Below are 27399 nucleotides of genomic sequence, written 5' to 3' on the forward strand. Positions count from 1 at the left end.
TTAAAAGTATATAATTACATCATATATAAGAATTTATTAAATAATAAATAATTATAATTGGAAACCAAATAGATTTATCACATAGCTTTATTACGAATCAAAATATGAATAGTTTATACATATTTTTTATAAGATAAAGCATCGATCTTCATATTTATATATGTAATTTCCTTTTATTTGTACTAATTTATTAAACTTTATGTATTTAATTGTAGAATAAAACTATAGTGTAATAATCTTATAAGACAAAATCCTTTCGTCTGATTCGACATACATTTTCAGGATCAGCTTGAATTGTACTGTTGCACATACGATCTCATCCATATAATTACTTGTTGTGTCTATTATTTGAGTCAACAATTATATGTTGCTAAACTAAACCAATAATTAAGGTAGTTCCAGTAAATATTTGTGATAGTTTTGGAATTTATGTTGATATAAACTTAATTAAAATATTTGCATGAACAATACTTATTGCCAGACTATAAGTCTCAATTCGGTTTATAACCTGGCTACCAAAACTCTATCGGAATGCTTTTATGAATATCATATATTCAAGTAAAGTAAAATCTAGAGCTTTAATTAGATTAATAATTAATTATTATAGTGTATTGAATCTATTTTCAAAAGGACGTGTTCAAAATCAAAAACCAAATTTTACTAAATCTTAAACCGTATTACTTATACCTCAATAATAAATTTAAACATAAATTATTGTTTCAATCCGAAGAAAAGGATTCATTCAGTACACTAGAAAAATATTAATCTCAAGCCTACAAGAGCAAGAAATGAGAAGAAATCTTTTAAAACGACCCTTCATACTTAAAATGCACAGAGCGATTTAAGAATGGCTTAGTTTTATCAGTATATTGGTATACCTACAACAGAATAGACTTTGTTTTTATACCATACTATTTATGGTCGATTTAGTGTATAAGGTACGTGATTATTTGCAAATTTAATCTCTAGAATTTATTTAATAAATTCTCTGTATATTTGTTACGACTGTCTTCATGGAAAAGCTGCCCAATTCACATTACACTTACATCTAATCTGGTATGACTTTATTTGCATTTTCTTCCCGACACTGACCACTTAGATTTATGAAACTTGATATTCCAACAACACCCTACCCCGTAGTCGATGCTTAACCAAGATATGGGTTGCAATAGAATCGTTTACAAACATCCATAATTTATCTCTAATTTATAAATTAGCTGACTTTAATATCAGAAAATGCCTTAACTTGCGAAAGGGAGACATGGTGTGTGGTATAAATCGGAATTGTAACTGAATATCCAATATTTTTAACAGGGTTGAGGAAATATTTCAGACATATCCTTGAATATGAGGCTGTCTCTGTTTGAAATTTTACGTTTTTGAAGATTGTGAAATGTATTCCATTCTCATTTCCTTGTTCTGTAGAGCAAGAAGGTTAGAAAACGTCTGCAATGCAAGTTAAGGCTGTTAAAAATCTACTGCACGGCTTCATGAGTGACAGAATATTCAGGATGGGGCCGCCTCCTGCACAAATCCTGGTTCTATGAGAAGAGTAGTGGATACTACTTCAGTCATTACACCTTTGAAGAAAGAAAGGTTACCTCTGTCACTCAAATAAAGCAGAGAGGAGCAGGAGAGACAAAAACTCCTCACGATTAAGAGTTCAAACATATTTTAAGATCAAACGAACTCTTCCCATTCTAGTGGTCACTCTACACCAATATCTCCCAATCATGTTGTTACTCGTAAAACTCAAAGATCCAAGTGGATACTTAATATTGAGAACCAAAATTAGAAGAGGCGGAAAAAAACTACAACATACAAGCGCCACATCGCAGCCTAAACTTCACTGTGGATGTGCATTAATTTGTTACGTGGTATTCTACGTATGAGGTTATTTGGTTTTTAGGTCTTACGCCTGAAGAAGATCGCAAATATTAGTTTTCGAAACGTTGTGGTTCTGTTGTTGAAACAGAAAAATATGTTCGTAGTCCTATGACAATTGAAAACTAAACAACAGTATACTAAATTTTATAATTTTGTATTAGGTTTAAATTTGAAAATAATCATTTTTAATTGCAAAATAATATATGTTATGTATCGAGAATAAAATCAAACCTCTGAAGCCTGTAATTTAACACTTTGTTGCAGGCCTCATTTTACTCGACGGTGCTCAAGACCCTGATCTCCGTCTCTACCATGGTGCTGCTCTACGTTATCTTTGCTTATCATATATGGAGATTGCACTCTATTGACCGTAACACTTTGTTGCAGGCCTCATTTTACTCGACGGTGCCCAAGACCCTGATCTCCGTCTATACCATGTTGCTGCTCTACGTTACCGTCGCTTATCATATATGGAGATTGCACTCTATTCACCGTAACACTTTGTTGCAGGCCTCATTTTACTTGACGGTGCTCAAGACCCTGATGTCCGTCTCTATCATGGTGCTGCTCTTCGTTATCGTCGCTTATCATATATGGAGATTGCACTCTATTGACCGTAACACTTTGTTTCAGGCCTCATTTTACTCGAAGGCTCTCAAGACCCTGATCTCCGTCTCCACCGTGGAGCTGCCCTACGTTTTCGTCGATTATCATATATGGAGATTGCACTCTATTGACCGTAACACTTTGTTGCAGGCCTCATTTTACTCGAAGGCTCTCAAGACCCTGATCTCCGTCTCCACCGTGGAGCTGCCCTACGTTTTCGTCGATTATCATACATGGAGATTGCACTCTATTGACCGTAACACTTTGTTGCCGGCCTCATTTTACCCGACGGTGCCTAAGACCCTGATCTCCGTCTATACCATGGCGCTGCCCTACGTTATCGTTGCTTATCATATATGGAGATTGCACTCTATTCACCGTAACACTTTGTTGCAGGCCACATTTTACTCGACGGTGCTCAAGACCCAGATCTCCGTCTCTACCATGGTGCTGCTCTACGTTATCGTCGCTTATCATATATGGAGATTGCACTCTATTCACCGTAACACTTTGTTTCAGGCCTCATTTTACTCGACGGTGCTCAAGACCCTGATCTCCGTCTCTACCATGGTGCTGCTCTACGTTATCGTCGCTTATCATATATGGAGATTGCACTCTATTGACGGTAACACTTTGTTTCAGGCCTCATTTTACTCGAAGGCTCTCAAGACCCTGATCTCCGTCCACACCGTGGAGCTGCCCTACGTTATCGTCGATTATTATATATGGAGATTGCACTCTATTCACCGTAACACTTTGTTGTAGGCCACATTTTACTCGACGGTGCTCAAGACCCAGATCTCCGTATCTACCATGGTGCTGCTCTACGTTATCGTCGCTTATCATATATGGAGATTGCACTCTATTCACCGTAACACTTTGTTGCAGGCCTCATTTTACTCGACGGTGCTCAAGACCCTGATCTCCGTCTCCACCGTGGAGCTGCCCTACGTTTTCGTTGCTTATCATACATGGAGATTGCACTCTATTCACTGTAACACTTTGTTGCAGGCCACATTTTACTCAAATGCGCTCAAGACCCTGATCTCCGTCTCCACCGTGGAGCTGCCCTACGTTATCGTCGATTATCATATATGGAGATTGCACTCTATTCACCGTAACACTTTGTTGCAGGCCTCATTTTACTCGATGGTGCTTAAGACCCTGATCTCCGTCTCTATCATGGCGCTGCTCTACGTTATCGTCGCTTATCATATATGGAGATTGCACTCTATTCACCGTAACACTTTGTTGCAGGCCACATTTTACTCAAATGCGCTCAAGACCCTGATCTCCGTCTCCACCGTGGAGCTGCCCTACGTTATCGTCGATTATCATATATGGAGATTGCACTCTATTCACCGTAACACTTTGTTGCAGGCCTCATTTTACTCGATGGTGCTCAAGACCCTGATCTCCGTCTCTATCATGTCGCTGCTCTACGTTATCGTCGCTTATCATATATGGAGATTGCACTCTATTCACCGTAACACTTTGTTGCAGGCCTCATTTTACTCAAATGCGCTCAAGACCCTGATCTCCGTCTCCACCGTGGAGCTGCCCTACGTTATCGTCGATTATCATATATGGAGATTGCAGTCTATTCACCGTAACACTTTGTTGCAGGCCTCATTTTACTCGACGGCGCTCAAGACCCTGATCTCCGTCTCCACCGTGGTGCTGCTTGGCCTTATCGTCGCTTACCATGCCCTTGAAGTGCAGGTATTTTATTACTTTACTTATTATTGTGTATATTTTGTATGAAAATAGTATTCTACTCAACTTGTATTTCCAATTTGCTATAAAACAATACTCTGCACTTTACGGTTTTAAATAATAACTACTGGGGTGCATCTTTTGGGAGTTTTTTACGGGAGGAAAATTTTGGAAAAATTACGGAGATGTTGTCAGCTTCTTGGTGTTTTGTATTTTTAGCTCTGTATGAATTGCGTTGAAGGATCTTGGTCCAATATATCCTGGCTTCTTCTAAAACAGATCTGTCCTGTGAGTTGAGTAGTAAAGAAGTCATTATCTTTTCGTATGTTTCTTCCGTGAATGTCCTTATTTTTTGGTAAGTTAAGACTTGAGGCATGCTCAATCACTTCCAGGATGTATAGAGGAGTCACTTTTTTGATGTTAAAATCCTTCAAAGCCTCTCGACAGCTGTCTCGTGGTTTCAAATTGGCCATAATCCTATAAAACAGTCAAACAACACAATTTTTTTTTAACAATGGCAGAAGTAACTCAATGCTTAACATAATACAACATACACTATATTCAAGCTAAAATTTGCATTATTCTTACGCTTCTTGTATAATGTATATCTACATGAATGAATTTTATTTTACTTGTCAATTATTTACGTATTACGATAGTAGAAAAATACCAAAATTGCTTAAAAACACCGACGAAAAACAAATTAAATGTTACGAAATATCATTATTCAATATTTCAATGCTTTGTGATACTTAACTCCCTGTTTGCCTCGATTTACTTGCAGTTATATTAAACATTATTCCCACTGTATTTACCGGAGGAGTTATTATGGCTCTGTTAACTCAAAGTGTGCGTTTCATGTCCAACCGAGTACTTTAATTGACAAATTTCATTCCTATTTTGAATTTATATAATGCATACACATACATCAATAGACATATTTAAACAAATATTCATATGCAGACGTGAAATCGCTTCATTGAAAATAGTTTTTCATGTTTATATTCAGTTCAAATAAAAAAGTACTACGACTACTACTACGACCATCGCTAGACGTCAAGATTGAATGACGGTACTCAAAGTTTTTTCTATTATTAGTCTCGAAAGTCAACTATTTAAATATATCTTAAAATTTAATATATATTATGTTAATTGTTTGTGGAGAAGTTAGAGCTGTTTTAGATTTCTCTGTCACCTCAGATATTGTGGGGCGAGACTGTATTTATAAGTGCATTATTTTTTAAACTGCTATCGAGCCTTACAATACTACAATTTCGAGACGAGTATTAAATTATACTTTATATCACGAAGCATTTAAAAGATAATCTAAAATTGCATGGTCAGTAACTATTCTGCCATAATAAACTTGATGTATTTTAAAATTCAGTTTGGTGTTAACAATCAGCTGTATAATCATAGGACTTTCAGCACAAATAACGGAATCACACATTTTTTATAACACGAAAATATATGTTTTTCGTAGGGAAAGAATTTTGTAGATAGAGAAAGTGTTTGGGAGAGGGAAAATCAGCTGACATATCTACGAGGGAAGAGATGAAACTCGCAGATCTCAGCTTTATTTGAAAGTAGTCCATTGGCGTAAAAGGCAGTGAAAAATATTTTCCCAGCTGTAAAAACGAGCTTTGACAAGTGAAAGGAACGCGTTTTAAGGTGTTCACCACAGGAGGGAGGTCAAGGTAGCGGAGGGGGGACGAGTGAGAGGGGGGGGGGTAAACAAAAGCCTCTTCTGTTTACTTGACTCAGCTGTTTCCTGTCAATAAGGTTATTTTACCAATACTTAACACAAAACAAGGCGCCAAACCCAAACTGCAGGCTCTAACTGGAGCATTAAACAAAGTGTTCGTCAATACGCAGAATCGATTATTTTGAAGATTTTGAAGTAAAAGTGTTAACAGCCGGCAAGTTTTGTTTTATTAATGAACTGCAATTTCCTCTTGGGCAAAAATAAATACTTCAATTTCTTGTTTTCATACAGTCTAGGATGTGAGGGTCTACTGTCACTGTATAAGCACGCAGCCTAGTCTTTTTGGATACACTTAGAACCAACCGTCATACATTTAAATAAGTGTTGAATCAACGTCAGCGAACTATATACAGACTTTCAGTCGCTTTAACTAGTTTGTCAAGCGTTTTCAGTGTGTGAAGCAAAGATAAAAATAATCTGAGAAAGATTTGACGTTTTATATTAACGTCAAACTCTTTTTATACCTCGATACCTCCCATTTCGACCGCCACCAAAACTAACGCAGCTTTCAGTTAATGATGTCTTAGGAGAAATTCCTGAATTTATTTTTTAAAATCAGGTTGTGTGTTTGTAAAATGCTAACTTTCGGCTTCTGAACTATGTGCGTAGCTAAATACTAATCACATTTCTCATGCTTTTGAGCCAATTTTGTCATTTTACCATGTATTTTGTGCATGTCAGAGTTCTTATATTTTTAACAATGTTACAGAATTTTTATGATTTATAGAGCATAGGATTGGCTTATCATGATAGCGCTAGACTTTTTAAAAATAGTATTGTTTATTTGAGGAACTCTAAATTTCTATACTCCGTTCTATGTACGTACATCCTGTGTTGACGAACATTTCTTCAAGAAGTCAATGACGGGTGTTAGTGATTGTGATCGCCATTTTCAAATATTGAGATCAATCCAGGATGGTAACCAAGGAAGTGATAAGGGGTATAAAACCCGATGAGACCAATAAATTAAATTATATTCGTAAACAACAATTCAGTTTGATTCAGATAGAGCAGTTAAATACTTAAATTAGATCTATCTAATGTATTAAAATTTGGATTTATTCAGATTGATTCCATAATCCCTATATTCGTTTTCTCTTTAATCACAGTCACCCTTCCCCACCCCCAGAACAAATTCCTCGTTATTCCACTGGTTCAATACTTATGTTTCCAATCAATCCATTTTCTCTGCCCTAGGTCTAGTAGCTGTGGACCTAGAAAGCATCATCGGCAGTCAAATTTATGCCAAATGGTGAAAAAGTCAAGTGAACATAAGGATCTTTGTTTAGAAACTACGTAATTCGAATTTTGAAATACGTTGCACAGGTTTGAAACTGTTGATAGAGCCATGGAAAATCCACATTATGGAATCTAGGCCTGAACTTACACCAGAATATATTTTATAAAAGTTATCACCTAAGTTAAATCAACTGTTTAAAAATACATTTTATGGGCCCCCACGCGATTGATTAAGTACCAGGTGAATAATATGATCGCATGACTACCAGGCACGCTGTCTCTCGTTCCATTATATTAATTGAACCTGTGCCGACGCGTCGATTAAGTCCTCGATAAGACCGGGTAATGCACAGGTAACAAAATTATGTCCTCGCAACATGTGTCCAATCTGAGTGAATTACGTGCGCGCGTGCATGCTTCACCTTAATGTACGTGACCTGGTTACTCGTAATGGAGATGGAAGTTCGTTTGTCCGGCACATCCAGCTTTAGATACAAGTGTTATCCAGTAAAGAGTCATTGTTGAATTATATTTGATTCCATTAATATTCGATATTGCAGTATTAGTTTATAGAGCTATGCTAGCAGTCAGAACATAATGGTTTCCACGCGTGCCAATTAGTCCATTATTTTAGTTCCAGGCACACCAGGTGGATCTTACAAAATTTTGAATTAACAAACTAATCCCTTTTATACTTGCATAAGCTTATATGGATTGTACGAGTGCGAGTTTTGAAATCTTCGAATAATATGACTAAAAATTCGGATGAGAAAAATCGAATTATGTACACCTTAAAAGTTGTATATAAACCTTTTCCATACAAGGAGTATCGAGTTTGATGATATTACATGTCACTCTCTGGGAATTGGCTGAGCGTTTGTAAACATTTTTTGTAATTTGTATTCTGTATGAAATTGGTATTATCCAGCCAGTCTCATTCATGTAAGTCAAAAGACATAAAGTTTGGTTAGACATTTTCCACAGATTTAAATTGGCCTTGAACAATATACATACAGTCAAAATAGGCTAGGAGGTGAAAGAGATAACGTTTTATTACTTTTACTAAATGTAAACACGTAATTTATATCACCGTTTCCAACAGAATTTACTTTGTCCTTCAACATATGTTCAATGAGATTTATATCCATACAGTAGAAGTTTTCAGCAGCGATTTTCAGGTAGTGCTTCTACGCTAATTCTTTTACTTGGAGTTTCGAACCACTTAAATCCGCTAGTAGTGACCTTATTTTTATGAATTAGATTTATATGTGTTTTAAGGTTTTTATTGTCAGATTTTAGTCTTTATAAATTGTTAATACTTTTCTCTAATATATTAATAATCACTGATTCTATCGTTTGTCGCTAGATAGCATGCAATCACGACGTTTTAAATTGTAACAGATTTTACTCTTGGATGACATATCTGCTAGACTGTTACATAATCAATAGTGTGAGCTATGCATTCTAAGCCGAGATTTGAGTGTAAAGTAACAATTAACAATAACGTTTTAAGTTATTTGCAGCCATCCTTAGAAGGTGTAAAAATAAAATAGTATATCCTTACTGGCTATTGAAGCTGAAGGATAGAAAGGCTCTAAAGGAAACTATGGCGAGACGCCTGAGGTCTTGTTAAAGAAACAAGCTAACAATGGATGGACCGGATTTGTAAAGTTGTGCTCGACTCTAGACTGCAAGGATCCGCCGATTAGTGCCGCATAAAGTGACCCTAAGCCGATCCTAACTTATTCATCAGACAATTCATGAATCGAACGTGGCGTTTTGTCTTATTTGTTTCTGAATGATCGGGTTTATATCTAATTTTAGTTGGAATTGTTTCAGTTCTCGATGGACAAAATTCCTTTTGGTGTAGTTTGAACAAAAGTAAATGTTATCTTTTGCCGTTATCTTAAAATATTAAATTGACGATACATTAAAATTCTTAATATTAAATTGTAAAAAAATCATTGGAATGTCGATACGTAAATGGTTGTAAAGGAGCAATATTTGGTTTATTTTGGGGTAGAAACAATTCAACTACTTATTAAGTTAATACGTTTCGCGACAACTGCTTATGCTTACGTGATATTTTCTGGCGAAACTCAAGGAATACCGTTAATCGGTCGATCCTAGTATATTCTCGCTGTGAAAAACCAAATTGTTTAGTCATCAACTAATTATCTGTGTTGGATTCACAGCCGGCACCAAAGTCCCTTACGGCAGGTCGAGTAAAATAATCGGACCCGGATTTGTATATCGATTAATATCATCATCGATACGTAATATTCGTATATCGAATACGAGACTATCAATTGATAACAACGTAATAAAAATCGTGCTAAAATTATAAAAGATTTACAATTCTGAAAATTTTAATTTAAAGATACGCCCTAACGGTTGATTGGAGACCTACCTAAGTAATTAATTTTACCCTTATAAATGTTTAAATGCTACACGCCATAATTGGACCATAAGAAACCAACCCGATTTTCTGCCCTGTAAAATAAAATTAGTTTTTAAATTGAATACAATGTTGTATGGATGAACCAAATTTACTTATTATGCACTAATTTATGCGTTTTTAGGTGAATAACAATTAATTAATTTATGTCAGGCTTAATATCAGAATACTGTTTTAAATATTTAACATACAACATCAGCAGTTAGGTCTATCATTCTATCATGCAATGAAAGGCCCTATTAGGACGAGTATACATATTGCAGATGTCGTAAATAACGAAATATATTACTCCATGTTTATAACCACAAAATTACTTTGGTTTCTAGGATTTCTATTTGAGTATTATGTTACTTCATGAAAGTTTTATGTACTGTTCTTAAAAGCTTCTATGTTTTAAAGATTATAAACAATCTTTAAAATGTGTTATGATCTAAGTGATTACGAATTGTATAATTATTTCTACAAGAAAAGCACAGTTGTTGTAAATGTATTTCCATTTGCCGAATAGTATATACGCCATGCTACTGAAATGTATTGTAAGTTGCAGTATCTTGTCTTTTACCTATTTATTACATAAAACATAAATAAATGATCTTTTTTAAAGAAGGAGATGTTTTATTTCATTCAGTGTACGTATCAACAAAATTTTAATTATTAATATTGGAAAAATATCCCTCGTCGGAGCCGAAACCAGCATGTGGGACAGTAGTGTCTCAATACATACCTATCTACACTGTTTAGGTCTCAATTATTTCACTAAATAGATTAATTTGAGAATCAACCCAAAGATCAATGTCCAAAAATTATAATTACATTCAATATCTATAACCCGGTAAAATCATGAATGTTGAGTTCAGCTTCAGTTCACTTTCCTCTTAGCCCAAATACTGGAATCCAACGCTGTCACATACTTGACCCATGGAATCTGGAGTCATCTTCGTCTAAAGAGATCCTCCAATTAACCTAGACTACAAAATATAAATATATAGTGTAATCTTGGTGAAGAGATATTCACATGGTATCATCACGTATACAGTTGAGTGCACTACGATACTTCTAACACGATGTCGTACAGTGGAAAGTTTTATACACATAACTTCGCTATGGTTTTAAGGGTTTATTCAACGTGAATGTTTAGTTCACCTTCCTCTTAGTGCAGCGTCTGATTCCACCATCCCCCCCCCCCATTGCTACGTTATGCGCAGAAGGGACTGGTTTGTGTACGTTGTTAGGGTAGACGAAACAATAGTATGAAGCAAAGTAGCATTTTTTTCACACTTGCAATATTTTGCCGATAAATATGGATAAAGCGCCGTCTATTTTAGAATATTTATAAATTCATCAACACGAAAAGCTAAATTGATTTTGAAACATACACTGAAATAAATAATAGTATCCAGAAACAGCATATACAAAGGTGTGGTATAGTATGGGGTAACAGTGTATACAGGTATGTAATAACTGTATATAAAGGATGCACACGAAACGCAGCTGTGAAACACTGTGAATGGGTTAATTAAAGTACCGTGATGTTCTGAATTGATGCAATTCACTGCACTGACAATGAGGGGTATATCGGTCACCACGCAACAAAATGATGAAGCGAAGCCCTGTTCGTCCGCCACAAACTCTGTTTGCATTTTAACATACACATTTTACATTGATTTTACACTGACGGAATGTGCGAGTAAAATGTTCGAGATCACAGTGTGTTATAATTTTCAGCGCAACTGTTATCAACCATTCTACGCGGTATCTTAACATTTGGTGTGACGCAAATGATTATTTAATTTGATACAGGAGATATACTTTGTAAGGAACTTTACCTGGCCTTTACCTGTGGTTTCAAACATAATTTTAAAAATTGAAGTCCTTATAATACTTAGTAAATGTAATATGATGGAGTCCATCTTTTGGAATCTTTTTAAACATAAGTAAGCTTACATTAGTTACATATTATTTCAGTGTTCATGCTTAAGACTCAAGTGTATCAGAGTTTAACCTGACTGGTATATCATATTTTGCACGTATATGGGCGTGTCTGGTTGTATTTAAATATATTTACAACACCACAGTTGAATTTGTTTTTGCTCTATCAATAACACAAATACATAGGTCTCGGAAACCTACTTCGGTCAAAAACAGTTTACTTCAATTCTTGACATGTACTTCCGGTATCTCCAGTACCATAGTAGGAGTTTGCCTCCTTATCCCGATGATGAAACAGTTTTTACTTCGGTTAAAAGGTTTCTACTTACGACCATATAAAAGTCACTTACGGTGCCAAAGTTGAGCTTGCCGGATTCTCCCAATCAATAAACTATATTCCAAATCTAATTCGATCGAAAATCGAATACTTTTGCCTCTTGTAATCTGCTCTCAATCGAGGGTTTTTCCAATCCCTTAGTTGAGATTTCCTTGTATCTATGAAGAAAACATACATAAATACGTAGGGCATACATAATACTATTACGGAGTAGGGGGAAATATTAGCCTACTTCCTTTCTACTTCTTATATAAGGAGGTAATTTCTTATTAAGTTTATGTAACTTTCCAAAATAATCATTAAGGTTTCGCATTGTAAAGTCTTGTTGTTTTTCGGACTGTAGTCTGAGAAAGAATGGATCGTTAAGGTATGTTAATGTTCATTATTCTGTTTTTCCATAAGCCACTGTTAAAACGCCATTACTCAATGTCAAAGAAGCCACAATTAGGAGTACCGAATTTGAAAAATTCACAACTATGTTCATTAAGATTTATTATGTAATAGTATTTAAATAATGTTTACAATGCATTAGATGTTTTTAATTCGTTACTGGTGCAATCTGGAATAAAAGTTGGATATTAACTTTGACCTTGCTATCTGCATTAGACTACTGATCAAGCATTGTACAATTAATATTTTATAAAAATTTATATTTAAAAAGATATTCACCTTACTGATAATCTTCAGCTAAAATTATCAATAGATGTAGTGTCAGTGAAAAAGTACTACATTCTTTCAGATTTCCTAAATATTCCAGATTACTTTTCTAATCTTTTTCCTCTTATAAAACTTCCTCTGATTTCAAAAAATATTTTATAAAAATGATTAGGCGAATTTTTTTATGGAAGCAATTTTCGAAATTACCTCTATTTCACAAAACTAGAACAGTGCGTTTCAAGGAATTCAATCTACCTTCTTTTTGAGTAGTTAATGTTTCAAAGTTAGAGTTCGTTTTGTAACATATAACAATGGTAAATTTCCTGAATCGTATTATCCATCAAATCAACAATCATCAATAATACACTTTAAAGATGTAGTTTGTATATTGCCATACATTGCTACACATATTGCACGTCTCACAAAGAAAGGTGATGAGCGCCATAAATCCTACTATAAGGTCCACGTTATACGAGAAGATGATTTCAAATTGTTTGAATTGCAAAATAATTCCTCTGTAAATGAATCGCAATCTATATTAATAAAATGTATAATTGTGCATACTAATCAATTCTTATCATTAGGTCATTTTATCATATTAAGTTTCGTTTAATTCAGATAAAAATTAAGATAATTGCAATAGGTGATATGGTGATTCCAGTAGGAAATCGGGTGATTTCAATAGGTGATAGGGTGATTGCAGTAATAAATTCCGGTGATTGCAATAGGTGATATGGTGATAGCAGTAGGTAATCTGGTGATTTTAATAGGTAATATGGTGATAGCAGTAGGTAATCGGGTGATTGCAATAGGTGATAAGGTGGTTGCAGTAAGTAATCGGGTGATTTTAATAGGTCATATTGTGGTTGCAGTAATTAATCCTGTGATTTAAATAGGTAATATGGTGATTGCAGTAAGTAATCAGATGATTGCACAAGGATACAGGGTGATTGAAGCAGGTAATGGGATGAGTGCAATAGGTGGTAGGGTGATTTCAATAGGCAGATTCAATTACAGTGGTCTGTGGGTCATGGTCGGTTTGGAAATGTAAATATTTCTTGTCTTGAATCTGTCATATGTAATGGAAATTGTTGGCTGGCTTATTGCAATAGGTAATAAAGTTATTTCAGTAGGAAATCGAGTGATTTCAATAGGTAATAGGGTGATTGCAGTAGGTGGTAGGGTAATTGAAATAGTAGTAGGGTGATTGAAACATGTGATAGGGTGATTTAAATAGGTAGATTCAATTACAGTTTTGTTTAAAAAGACAATCTCACATAAGCTATGGTTTCCTCTATATGATTGATTGCATGCGTGATATACCACCTGGCATGACCACCGGGCACTCTGTCTCTCACTCCATTATATTAATCGAACCTGTGCCGACGCGTCGATTAAGTCCTCGATAAGACCGGGTAATGCACAGGTAACAAAATTATGTCCTCGCAACATGTGTCCAATCTGAGTGAATTACGTGCGCGCGTGCATGCTTCACCTTAATGTACGTGACCTGGTTACTCGTAATGGAGATGGAAGTTCGTTTGTCCGGCACGTCCAGCTTTAGATACAAGTGTTAGCCAGTACAGACTCATTGTTGAATTACATTTTTATTTCATGAAAATCAGCTTTTGTGGTATTACTTGATATACCTATGCTCTCAATCAGGATGTCATGGTTTGCCTGTGTACCAACTATTATTTTATTCCCAGACAAACCAGATGGATCTTTCAAAATTTTTAATAAAGAGACTAATCCCTTTATCTTTAAATACGCTCATATGGCGTGTATATCTGTTATATATTTTAATGATTTTAATTTAACGAGTATATATTTTGTATTCAAAATAATTACAAACAATAAAAATACCATATTGTAAGCTTAACTCCTCGATTATCCATTTCTGCAGTATTTTATATTACTCCTGTATAAACTCTATTATCACTGGACAAGTAGATAGGGGACCCCTTAGTTCAGAAAATACCTTTACGCTGCTTCCAGAATTACAAAATATTATGTGAGTAAGGTTTCTTGTAAGGTTCGCTTTATTTTAAGATCCAATGAGCAGGGATAACGAGTACCATCTCAGTCATGTCACCTTGGAAGAACGGAAGGTTAGCTAGTTCTGTTCCAGCCTTTTCCAGTCAAAGCGAGCAAGAAAGACTGGGAGACAAAATTCCCACGTTCTTAGAATTTCAAATCTCTTTAAAATTTAGGGAGGCCCACCCACTAATCCACAGTTAAGTATACATATCGATCAATACTTGTTAACCCAATATCTCTAAACTTCATGTTCGCTATGTGATACATACGTATGATACTTACTGCAGTACCCAATATAGGATCTACTGGCAGGAGAACCCTTCTGGGGAGGAAATACACTTTTCAGAATTGTTATAATCTAAACTGTTTTTTTTTTTTACTATGCCGGTTGGATATTTTAAAGGAAGCAGTCCAAATTCTTTGTACGATAATACGTGGAATTTCCTTCAGAATGGTTGTAGAAATCGCGAGTTGCAAAATGAATGTTTACAGAACTTCGAAACATTGATTAATTTATAAACACCCGTATAGGAAAATTTAACTTTTAATTGATTTACTGTTAATTGATTTACTGTTTACGGTGGATAATGAACCACTAGCGTATCAATCTTGTTACAATGACTTATAGATAATACCAACTTTGATTCGCTATGCTACCTGAATTCAGGTTGTCTGTTGGAATTGTCTCATACACTATATAAATAAAGTCTAGATATCAACAATTGGTCAGGAATGTTAAACAGATGTTCAGCTAACACACGTCAATAGCATTTATTCAAAATGTTCCAGATACCATTCTTTTTTTGAATAAAGCACAAGGTGACAAGTATATGGTATGACATGTTTCAATTAAAATGTATAAAATGTTATTTTAGTTTCGAAAAATTGTCATAAAAATATAATTATTTCAAGTTTGTGTAATGAATAAAACACATTTCGCTTCCTCATAGAACTTTCACATTTTTAACTTCAGTCGTCTTTTTTGGACTTGATTTCAAAACTGCTTGGATTTCCTAGTTTAAACGCCAATATTTCTCATGGAGTGATAAAAAAGATGTTATAACTTTTTCTGCACTTGAGTAGTTATAATAAAAACATAAGAATTCAAACATATCTAATAAATACAAAATAAACTGTAATTGTGTTTTGTAATTTATCAACTTTTTGTGAAATATTCCTTCAGAAGACGCTCTCTGTAGCTCTGTCTAAGCTGGTAGCTAGTACAGATAAATAAAATACTGGAATATGACTGAGCGAGCTATGGAGAGCATGTAAATTAGTGCCTCGGTCAACTTCCTGACAATCACAACCGTTTAAAGTGAATTCTTATTACAAAATTAACCGGAGTGACTCTGTCGATATGAGTAGTCTGTTAAAACTACGGTCGGTGGAACCGTGGGCGTTTAATACAGCTTCTAATGTAGATTTTACATTTTAGTCTTTGGAGAGAAGAAACAACTCGAAATCCGTTAGTGTTCATATGTTTAAACTACTTAGAGCTTAAACAGTTTTGTAATGATTATTTTTCAAAATTAAGAGGGTTATTATTATTGATTTGGTAAGAGGAAGACAACCTTACAGAATACATGCTTCACTTGAGTGTGGTGTCTACAAAATTAATTTCTCGAACACGTTTCGCATAGCACAGTTTAGTGTGCAGCCAAGTTTTAGTACTATATTATATTTCTATAATATACAGGTTGTAGCCAACTATGTAGCAACACTGTAGGATATTGTTCCGTGCACTACTAGAAACTACACCATCTTTTTTAATATAAGTTATGTATGTAAACGTATTTATTTATATCGATTCAATGCTATTGAATACTTCTAAATGTTTTGTAAGACTGTTACCTCGTACCATTACGAAGTACGAAGAAAATCGTAAATACTGATATTGTTTAAAATAAAGTGAGTATTCAAAAACTAGATTTTTGATTTTGTCTATCATGCGTAACTGAGATATATCCATTCATTTACCGAACTTTGCTCATTCGACATCTTGAAAAGTTGCATAAATAACAGTTGGTTAACAATACGTGATGTTTTTAACGATTTTTTCTTTTTTTGTAAAAAGCATTATTATTTGAAAAAAAAAAATAATTTTGAAGTGTTACATAGAAATACTAATGAAAGACTGCGAACTGATATTTGTTTATCTGAGAACTATTATTATCTCGCTGCTATCATGGCAATCTATAAGACCAATGTAAAAATATGATGAAGTTAAGCCAAAATTATATAGAATGATATGGATCATCCTAGGAGTAAGTGTTACTCACATAGAAATAAAGGGTTTCTGACTATAGTGCTAACACATAGTCCTGAACTTTTGCCTGCTCTTTCAGTGATAAGATTTGCTAACGCTCACCCATTAAAATCATAAGTATAGAAATGCATTTACATCATTATTAATAAATTACTATTAGATAATTGAAGTATTACATAAAAATTCTGATGAAAGACTGAAAGCTGAGCTATCTCTAGCTGAAATTGAGAGATGAACTGAAACCATTCACAGATTAGTAGGACAAAACGTTTAGTGCGATTTGTGGATGTTCCTAATGAATAAGTTAGGATCGCCTAAGGGCAGCCTCTGTGGTGACAATCCGGCGTAACCTTACAGTCCATAGTTGGGCTCAACTTTACAAACCCGGTCCATTCATTGTCAGCTTGTTCCTTTAACAAGACCTCGGGCATCCCGCCATTGTTACATCGGAGTCATTTCATCTCTTACCTTAAATATATCGCCAAAATACGCTCTTTATTACTGCGGTATGTTTATAGGACACAATGTTCAAAAATATTTAAATTTTCTGATGGTTTTCGAATTTAGGGTGCGTGTAATTCGTTTCCTTCTTAACCAAGATTTGAGGTTATAGAAAGCAAGAGGCAGAGTTTAATAAATTATTAAAACTTCATTGGTTTTGCCCACTGTTCAGATTACATTAAAAATAATTAATCATAAAATTTAAAAATAAATTTGATGAAATAATAATTAGTCGTCAAATTTAGATTTTTGCTTTTTACAATTTGGGACGGATCGGTGTTCTATATGAACGTTCCCTATATGAACGATCAGTACGTCCGTTATAGGTTTTAGGCCACTGGTACATTCAACTTGAGTAGTTATAACACCTCTTAGGTTATTTTTGGTTTGACGGAGGCAAGGGTGCCTATTTAATTCGTTTAGTCTTTCACTTTAAAAGAGTATATATTGTTCATCTGTATAAAAGTTGTGTGGAAGAAAAGTGTGCGTTCATTTTTAGAGAGCGCTACCATGATAATGTTTTTTTATTGTTATACTCTATTGGAGAGCTCATTTTGATGATGTAAATAAACACGATATAAGTATGCAACACCACGTGTCACCTAACCTTTCACTACGGTCTCCAGACTATTGCTACACACGTGTTAAAATGTCATATGATTGTAATTAAGTTTCATTACAAATTTCTTTATTCCGAACATTTCTTATCCCACCATGGTAAAAAATATAAAATGTAGAAATGTTCTTGAAACACTCAGCCGAATGCCACGGAGTGACATGCACCATCATCAAACTCGAGTTGCCTACACAGAATTGAAGCCTCATACTCAAGTCTATATGTTAGTTTCTTCTAGAGATATCTTGCTTTTAAATATAGACACAGTGGAAAAGAAATTTACTAGCCTCTCTAGTGATAAACTTTGATTAAGTCAATATTGAATAACGTTTACCACTATCAGAGTGTAATCTGTTTGTAATCTTTGTTACCCTCGTTTGCTGTTAGATAGTGTGCAATCACAACGTTTTAAGCTGCAACAGGTTTTAACATTTCATAAACAATCTTCTCGTTGACTGTTACATAATCAAAATTATATAGTATATAAAAATAGCAAATGTACAGTACGCATTTATTTGTATATAAAATACTATTTCAACCCCTAACGTCATAACATTACGTTAATTTGTTTTTTGAATTGAGAAACCTTATACGATAAACACTAATATTGAAAAGGGTTATGCCCTATTAATATAAGGTAATGTAACGGAATGTGTAACATCTCGAAAATCAGTAACTTTCGTACTTGTGTAACTTGAATATTTAAAATGGTTTTAAGAAGAAACCATCTGTTACAGACTTGTCACCTTGTACTTTATTCCAGAAAATCCTTGTATCTGGAAAATTTGAATAGATGTTGTTGACGTGTGTACCATTCCTTACCAACTGTCTATATCTTGACTGTACATCTATATAATGTAAGAGACAATTCCAACAGACATAATATTCAGTCAGCATAGTAATTCAAAGTTGTTATTATCTATAAGTCAGTGTAGCAAGTCTGATACGCTACTGGTTCAATATTCACCGTAAAAATTAATTAAAATTTAACGTTTTCCTATGCGGGTGGTTATAGATTAATCACAGGTTTTCCTATTTATATTATAACACTTCATTAAGTGTATTTACTCTCCAGTAGTGTTCTCCTGCCAGCAGTATCTATATTGAGTACATCAGTTACCAATTTATCACTTAAATCTGTGCAAAGCAATGGATACCAATGAGCAAGATACCGCTAACACCAAATGTCGAGATATTGGGTTAACATTTATTGATCGACATGTCTAGTTAACTGTAGAAGATGAATATTGCAGTGGGTGGGCCTCCCTAACTTTTAAAGGTATTTAAAAGCCTAAGAACGTGGGAATATTGTTTCCCAGACTGCCTTGCTCGCTTTGACTGGATAGGGCTAGAACATAACTAGCTAATCTTCCATTCTTCCAAGGTGACATGACCGAGATTTTACTCATCATCCTTGCTCATGGGATCTTGAAATGAAGTGACCTTTACAAGAAACCTTACTCATATATCTGAATATTCTGTCTGGAAGTAGCGGAGAGGTCCTTTAGAATTAAGTACAGAGAATGGTTTCCCCACTTCCTTTTCCAGTGATAAGAGTTAAATAATACAAATATCAAATACTGCAGTAATGGATAGTCAAGGAGTTAAGCTTATAATACGGTATTTTAAGCTTAACTTTTTATAATTATTGAATATATCCGATATACTCGTTAAACTAAACACATTAAAAAATAACACAAGTAAGTACTCGCCATATCATCTTATTCAAGTAAAAAAGGGATTAGTCTGTTAATTTAAAATTTTGAATGATCTACCCCGTTTGTCTGGGACTAAAATAATAGACTAATTGACACGCGTGGAAACCATGATGTTCTCTCATGTTATAGCATAGGTCTATCAAGTAATACCACAATAGCTGATTTTCATGAAATCAAACCTAATGCAACAATGAGTCTGTACTGGCTAACACTTGTACCTAAAGCTGGACGTGCCGGACAAACGAACTTCCATCTCCATTACGAGTAACCAGGTCACGTACATTAAGGTGAAGCATGCACGCGCGCACGTAATTCACTCAGATTGGACACATGTTGCGAGGACATAATTTTGTTACCTGTGCATTACCCGGTCTTATCGAGGACTTAATCGACGCGTCGGCACAGGTTCGATTAATATAATGGAACGAGAGACAGAGTGCCCGGTAGTCATGCCAGGTGGCATATCACGCATGCAATCAATCATATAGAGGAAACCATAGCTTATGTGAGATTGTCTTTTTAAACAAAACTGTAATTGAATCTGCCTATTTAAATCACCCTATCACATGTTGCAATCACCCTACTACTATTTTAATTACCCTATCGCCTACTGCAATCACCCTATTACCTATTGAAATCACTCGATTTCCTACTGAAATAACTTTATTACCTATTGCAATAAGCCAACCAACAATTGTAATTACATATGACAGATTCCAGACAAGAAATATTTACATTTCCAAACCGACCATGACCCACAGACCACTGTAATTGAATCTGCCTATTGAAATCACCCTATCACATGTTTCAATCACCCTACTACTATTTTAATTACCCTATCGCCTACTGCAATCACCCTATTACATATTGAAATCACTCGATTACCTACTGAAATAACTTTATTACCTATTGCAATAAGCCAGCCAACAATTGCAATTACATATGACAGATTCCAGACAAGAAATATTTACATTTCCAAACCGACCATGACCACTGTAATTGAATCTGCCTATTGAAATCACCCTATCACATGCTTCAATCACCCTACTACTATTTTAATTACCCTATCGCCTACTGCAATCACCCTATTACATATTGAAATCACTCGATTACCTACTGAAATAACTTTATTACCTATTGCAATAAGCCAGCCAACAATTGTAATTACATATGACAGATTCCAGACAAGAAATATTTACATTTCCAAACCGACCATGACCCACAGACCACTGTAATTGAATCTGCCTATTGAAATCACCCTATCACCTATTGCAATCACCCTACCACCTATTGCACTCATCCCATTACCTACTTCAATCACCCTGTATCCTAGTGCAATCATCTGATTACTTACTGCAATCACCCTATTACCTATTGAAATCACTCGATTACCTACTGAAATAACTGTATTACCTATTGCAATAAGCCAGCCAACAATTGCAATTACCTATGACAGATTCCAGACAAGAAATATTTACATTTCAAAACCGACCATGACCCACAGACCAAAAAAAACCAATCTCCGGTTGAAAAATGTTGGATACATTGGGTCAAAATAATCCTAATTCTATAAGACATAATTTTAAAAATTTCGTCTTTGCATATTTGTACATAGGTTTTATCACAAGCGCTTCATAATAAAGACCTAAATCTTACCGTTCTTTACAAGCTCCTGCTGATTTATATCAATTGTTTAACCATCCAACTTTTGCTAACCTTTTTGAGTTTCAAAATGGTATTGCCAATTGTATGAAAGGAAAGGTTCATCGGCAATTTAACTTAATATGGCAATATGGAAATACGCTTAAGAATTCTCTGATATACTAACAGATAAGTTTTGAATTACATTGTAAGTTTCAAGATCGTGTCCGTGAAAATTTTTAATGGTGTCTTTTAATGGAAAACTTTTAATCTATAAGAGTGGACGCCCACGTCACCGTTATTTGTGAGACGTATAATATCTATAGCCATGTATAGCAATATTCAAATTATATCTTCAAAGTTTATTATTGACAATGTTAATGTAATGGATAATGCGATTCAGGACATTTAGCATTTTATATGTTATTAACATCGAAATCTAACTTTTGAGCATTAAAGACTCAGAAAGAGAGTAGATTGGAATCCTCGAAACGCGCTGTTCAAGTTTTGCAACGTAGAGTTAATCTCGAGTATGGCTTAATACATTCGGCTAATTAATTTATTTAAAATGTTCTCTGAAATCCGGTTAAATTTTTTAAGAAGATATTGATCAGAACAATTATCTGGGATATTTTAGAATTCTGAAAAATTGCAGTATTCTTAACTGACTGACACTAAAGATCTGTTGACACTCAGCAGAAGATTATCGATAAGCTGGAACATGTGTTTACTTTTAAAATTTTATAAAATATTAATTGTACAGGGCTTGGTCAGTAGTATATAATGCAGATAGCAAATACAAAGTTAATATATAGCTTTCACTCGGGATTGCACCAGTACAGAATTAAAAACATCTTATGCATTTTAAATAGGGTTCAAACATTGTTATATCATAAAGCATTAACGAATGTACTTGTGAATTTTTCACATACTGTAGTCGTAACTGTGGTCTTCCTTTATATTGTGATATGATATTTTAACAATGTTTTATGGAAAAACAGAGAAATTCAAATGAAAATATCTCGACGATCCATTCTTTCTCAGACTACAGTCCAAAAACTACAATACTTCACAAAGCGAAACTGTATCAATGATTATTTTGGAAAGTTACATGAATTTAATAAGTATTTCCTCATTACATCAGAAGTAAAACGGAACTGGGTAAGACTTCCCCCTAGTCCGTAAGGATTTTAAAGATTATTCTCAGTCCTACGTATGTATGTATATTTTCTTCATCGGAGCAATGTAAACTCAACTAATGCACTGGAAAAACTTTTTATCGGAAGCAGGTTACAAGAACCGGAATTATTCGCTTTTTTATCGAATTACTAGATATCCCAGAGGTACATAGCATATAGTTTCTTGATTGAGAAAATAAGGCAAACTACACTGTGGCACTGTGTAAGTGATTTTTATATTTTATATGGTCGAAAGTAGAAAAAAAGTAGGCGTCTCATATTTAGGTATAAAAAAATTGTTTCATCTTTGGGACAACGAAGCAAACTCTACTATGGTACTGGAGACATCTTAACCAGGAGAAGTACATGACAAGAATTGAAGTAAACTGTTTTTTGACCGAAGTAGGTTTTCGAGACCTATGTATTTTTGATAGGGGTAAAAAAACAATTTCAACTTTGGTGTTGGAAATATATTTATTTTGAAATGTCCATATACGCCCAAAACATGATATAACACTCAGGTTAAACTCTGATATTCTTGACTCTTGATATTCTGAAAGCATATGTTCACTGAAATAATATGTACATAATGTAAGCCTGATTTTAAAAATTACGTGGGAAACCACAGGTAAAGGCTAGGTTTTAAATAAAATCTCCTAACACAGTATATAACCTGTAACAAATTAAATAATAATGTTAGTCACATCAAAGATCGTGATACCGCGTAGAATGGTTGCTAACAGTTGCGCACAAACTTATAACACACTGTGATCTCGGACATTTTACTCGCACATTCCGTCAGTGTAAAATAAATGTAAAATCAATGTAAAATGTGTATGTTAAAATGCAAACAGAGTTTGTGGTAGACGAACAGGGCTTCGCTTCATCATTTTGTTGCGTGGTGACCGATATACCCCTCATTGTCAGTGCAGTGAATTACACCAATTCAGAACATCACGGTACTTTAATTAACCCATTCACCGTTTTTCACAGCTACGTTTCGCGTACATCCTTTATATACAGTTATTACATACCTACCATACACTACCTCATACTATACCACTCCTTTGTATATGCTGTTTTTGGATACTATTAATCTTTTCAATACATGTTGAAGAATCAAATTTAGCTTTTCGTGTTGTTAATTTTAAACAAATTTCAAAATGGAGCGCGGTTTATCCGTATTGCTTGACAAAATATTGCTAGTGTGAAAGCAAAATGCTCCCGTTTTATCAAAGTGAAATTCTAATTTGCTTCATACTGTTTCGTCTATCCTAGCAACGCATACATTCCAGTCCCTTCTACAAATAAGTGCATAACATTTTTAGATCTTAGTTTATTTTATGCGTATCATGATTTCTGTCGTAACCTTGTATTTTGGTTTTCACAAAATGCGACGGGTCGGTATTACTTATAATGTGTCGTATATCAACGTCCAGTCCGTCCAATAAATGAATTTGTATGAAAAGTCTACAGATAGAAACTTTCCCAAGATATCTTGACACAAGGAATGTTCCTAATTTTATTATTAATGTGTTCTATTAATAAAGGTATCAATAAGCAAGAGAGGGTACTAAAACTCAAGAGTGCTCTGAAATAAAATCTCTTAACAGGATTTTCTCTTGATTTTCTACTCTATTCTATTTACTCTATGTATAAGAGCATGACAAAATCTCATATGATTATACTCAGTCCATTTACTTATTTATGTGTCCTGTTATTATCTCGTTGCCATCATGGCAATCCATAAGACAATTGTAAAAATATGATGAAGCTAAGCCAAATTATATAGAATGGTATGCATCATCAAAGTACTCGGTTACTCACATAGAAACAAAGGTTTTCGATATGTGCGAACAGACATTCCTGAACTTATGCCTGCTCCTTAAGTGATAATATTTGCGAACGCTCAGCCAGTAAAATCACAAGTATAGGAATTTATTTTAATCATTATTAATAAATTACTGTTAGACATTTGAAGTATTACATATAAATACTGATGGAAGACTGCGAGCTGATCTATGTTTAGCAGAGATTCAAAGATGAACTGAAACCATTCACAGATTAGTAGGACAAAACGTTTAGTGCGATTTGTGGATGTTCCTAATGAATAAGTTAGGATCGCCTAAGGGCAGCCTCTGTGGTGACAATCCGGCGTAACCTTACAGTCCATAGTTGGGCTCAACTTTACAAACCCGGTCCATTCATTGTCAGCTTGTTCCTTTAACAAGACCTCGGGCATCCCGCCATTGTTACATCGGAGTCTTTTCATCTCTTACCTTAAATATATTGTCAAAATACACTCTTTATTAGTACTGTAGAGTAATTTTACAGGTCTCAATCTCTAAAAGAATTTAAAATCTTGTAATACTTTTTGAATTTAGGGTGCGTGTAATTCTTTTCCTTCTTAACCAGATTTGACGTCACGGAAAGCACAAGGTAGAGTTTAACAAATGATTAAAACTCATTGGTTCATTGGTTAAACCAAGTTTTTTATTCAATTCATAAATTGATTAGTTATCTTTATCTCCGTCAAATCCAAAATATTTCAGAGTTACTACTGCATCGGCTATAGTAAAAACTGAATTTTCCAATGGCCTTCATTATTGTAGTTACCGTTGCTCAACACGACACATGTAACAATTTAAAACACAATTAATTACTATTTTCACACAGTTATATTAAACTTAAAACTTGTTGGCCAACATTCAACACACAACGCGTTATTAGTTGTGGTATTAGGAACAACTATTCCAGTTTTATTATGAGCAAGGATGAGCGATAAAACGATTTTTTAATGGAAATTAATTTATCGTTTAGAATTTAATATTTTCTGTCTTAAATCCAATGTATTTCTTGCTGCTCCAATGTGTTTCATATATTCTCATCATAGTACTTTTAGATCTTATTTTATTTCATGTGTATCACGACTTCTGTCATAAACTGAGATTTTGCTGTTCACAATGTGCGACTGTGTCGGTAAAACTTATAACGTATCTTATATGAACGTCCAGTCCGTCAAATATACTTTTTATGCCCGCTAGCAATTCAGTTTGAGTAGTGCAAAAGAGGCATGTGTTTGTGAGAGTCATGTTAAATACAATAATAATGATAAAAATATGGTGTACATGAATGAACAGAGGAACAACTGACTTTGCACTGAAGCTAGTTTCAATCATTTTAATACACCGGTACATTCATGTAGTCATTGAAACGCACATATTTCAACCATGATTGCATTTTGATTGAATTTCAGATCTGATATTGACAACAGAAATATGTGAGGTTTTATGTTGCAACTGAATAAAACTGAACATCGAATGTACTGCAGAATTAATCATCGTGATTGAATTGTTTACTGGCAGTAGAATGCCGCAACTACAAAACAGGGCTGAGTTCTGTATCGAATAAAACTAATAAATTGTGACATTTTATACCCGTCTACTGTTTATTATTTAATTTATATTCAATCTGTAATAGTTAAATTTTACTGTGTCTTTTAAAACAAAAACCATCCGCAGTTTGTACAATAACAAGAATCACTAACGGAGTTTTTCTCACTAACGCAACAGTCATGTGACTGTTTTCTTTATACATCCCGTCATTAATGTTATGTTATAAAACCTTCTTATACATTTATGTTTAAGTAAATATGCTATAAAGTGCTTGGTAAGTATTTTAACGCAATCTAAAAGTATACTTACAGTGGTTGTGATGATTTAAATGTGTTACGTGGTTTATTTAGAAATTTTTATTAAATACAAAAATAAACGTAAGTACGTGAAGTACCCTTTTCAACTGGTTCCACAGAAAATTAAATATATCTTTTATGATAAAAATTATATATATATATATATATATATATATATATATATATATGCTTGCTTATTTTAAAGCGCATAAATGATTATGTATATATACAGGTATGGGAAGTATACTTCTGTAAAACGATAAATAAGATGGTTTTATAATAGTCGCTTATTTAGAGTAAATGCTAGATAGTATCTTTGTCGTTTACATCTGCATTACAGTACTGACCAAGCACCGCAAATTGCTTGCAATATTTGCTTGCTAAAATGTGCAATTAAAAGTAAATTTGTACTAAAACTTTTAATTTTCATAACTGGATATTGTTTTACTCTGTGCTCAATAGGGGTTGCAGAAAATCTTGAAATAAGAAGCTTTATAACTATCAAGCTTAGTCTAGGGTTTCAAAATTGTAAATTTAAACAAATTGAAAATAGTGGGTACATTAAACTTAGATTGTGATGCACAGAAAAATGTATTACATTTAGCAGACTCTTACAATCTATACTAATTAAATCAAAATCTTTGCCTGTTTTCAATTCACCTTATTTTATTCCGTGAAATTTTATTATATTTGAATTGTTATTCTGCTATTCGCGGCGGAAAAGAATCCATACAATTAGAGATCATTATAATCTGTATAGGAATACTAGAGTTATAAATGTTGAAACCAACCCGAATTTGTTTGATGTATTTAGATAGATAAAGATCTTCGAAAAGATACCAACAAGAATATAAGGCACCATACAGGCTTTTGCCCATGTGGGTACCTTCTCGTGTATTCTACTGGCACTATATTTGTACATAAGTAAATGAGATAAATAAATTAAATGAATTTGATTGGTTTAGCTACTTAATTATGGTTATCCATAACTAACGATAAATTATAATAATAGTCCTTGGGCTGCATACCTTTATTTAGAGGTCACACACGCCACACTTTTTTTAAAAAGGTGTGAGAAATTACTTGTGATTGTATTTATGAAGTTGGGGACAGAGCATTATATACCTTTGTTGGTTATGGTATGTAATATC

At 34.1% G+C, this 27399-nt stretch overlaps 1 protein-coding gene across 1 annotated transcript in view; it reads left to right on the forward strand.

The window, feature by feature from the left end:
* The window catches only part of LOC124366929 (small conductance calcium-activated potassium channel protein-like), a 435022-nt gene that overhangs the window by 300473 nt on the left and 107150 nt on the right, over positions 1 to 27399 (forward strand). Inside the window, exon 2 of the mRNA XM_046823537.1 lies at positions 4120 to 4215. Within this exon, the coding sequence (XP_046679493.1) occupies positions 4120 to 4215 (96 nt within the window). The remainder of the gene's footprint in view (positions 1 to 4119; positions 4216 to 27399) is intronic.

This window comes from Homalodisca vitripennis, chromosome 7 (assembly GCF_021130785.1).
Source record: "Homalodisca vitripennis isolate AUS2020 chromosome 7, UT_GWSS_2.1, whole genome shotgun sequence".
NCBI classification, from domain to species: domain Eukaryota; kingdom Metazoa; phylum Arthropoda; class Insecta; order Hemiptera; family Cicadellidae; genus Homalodisca; species Homalodisca vitripennis.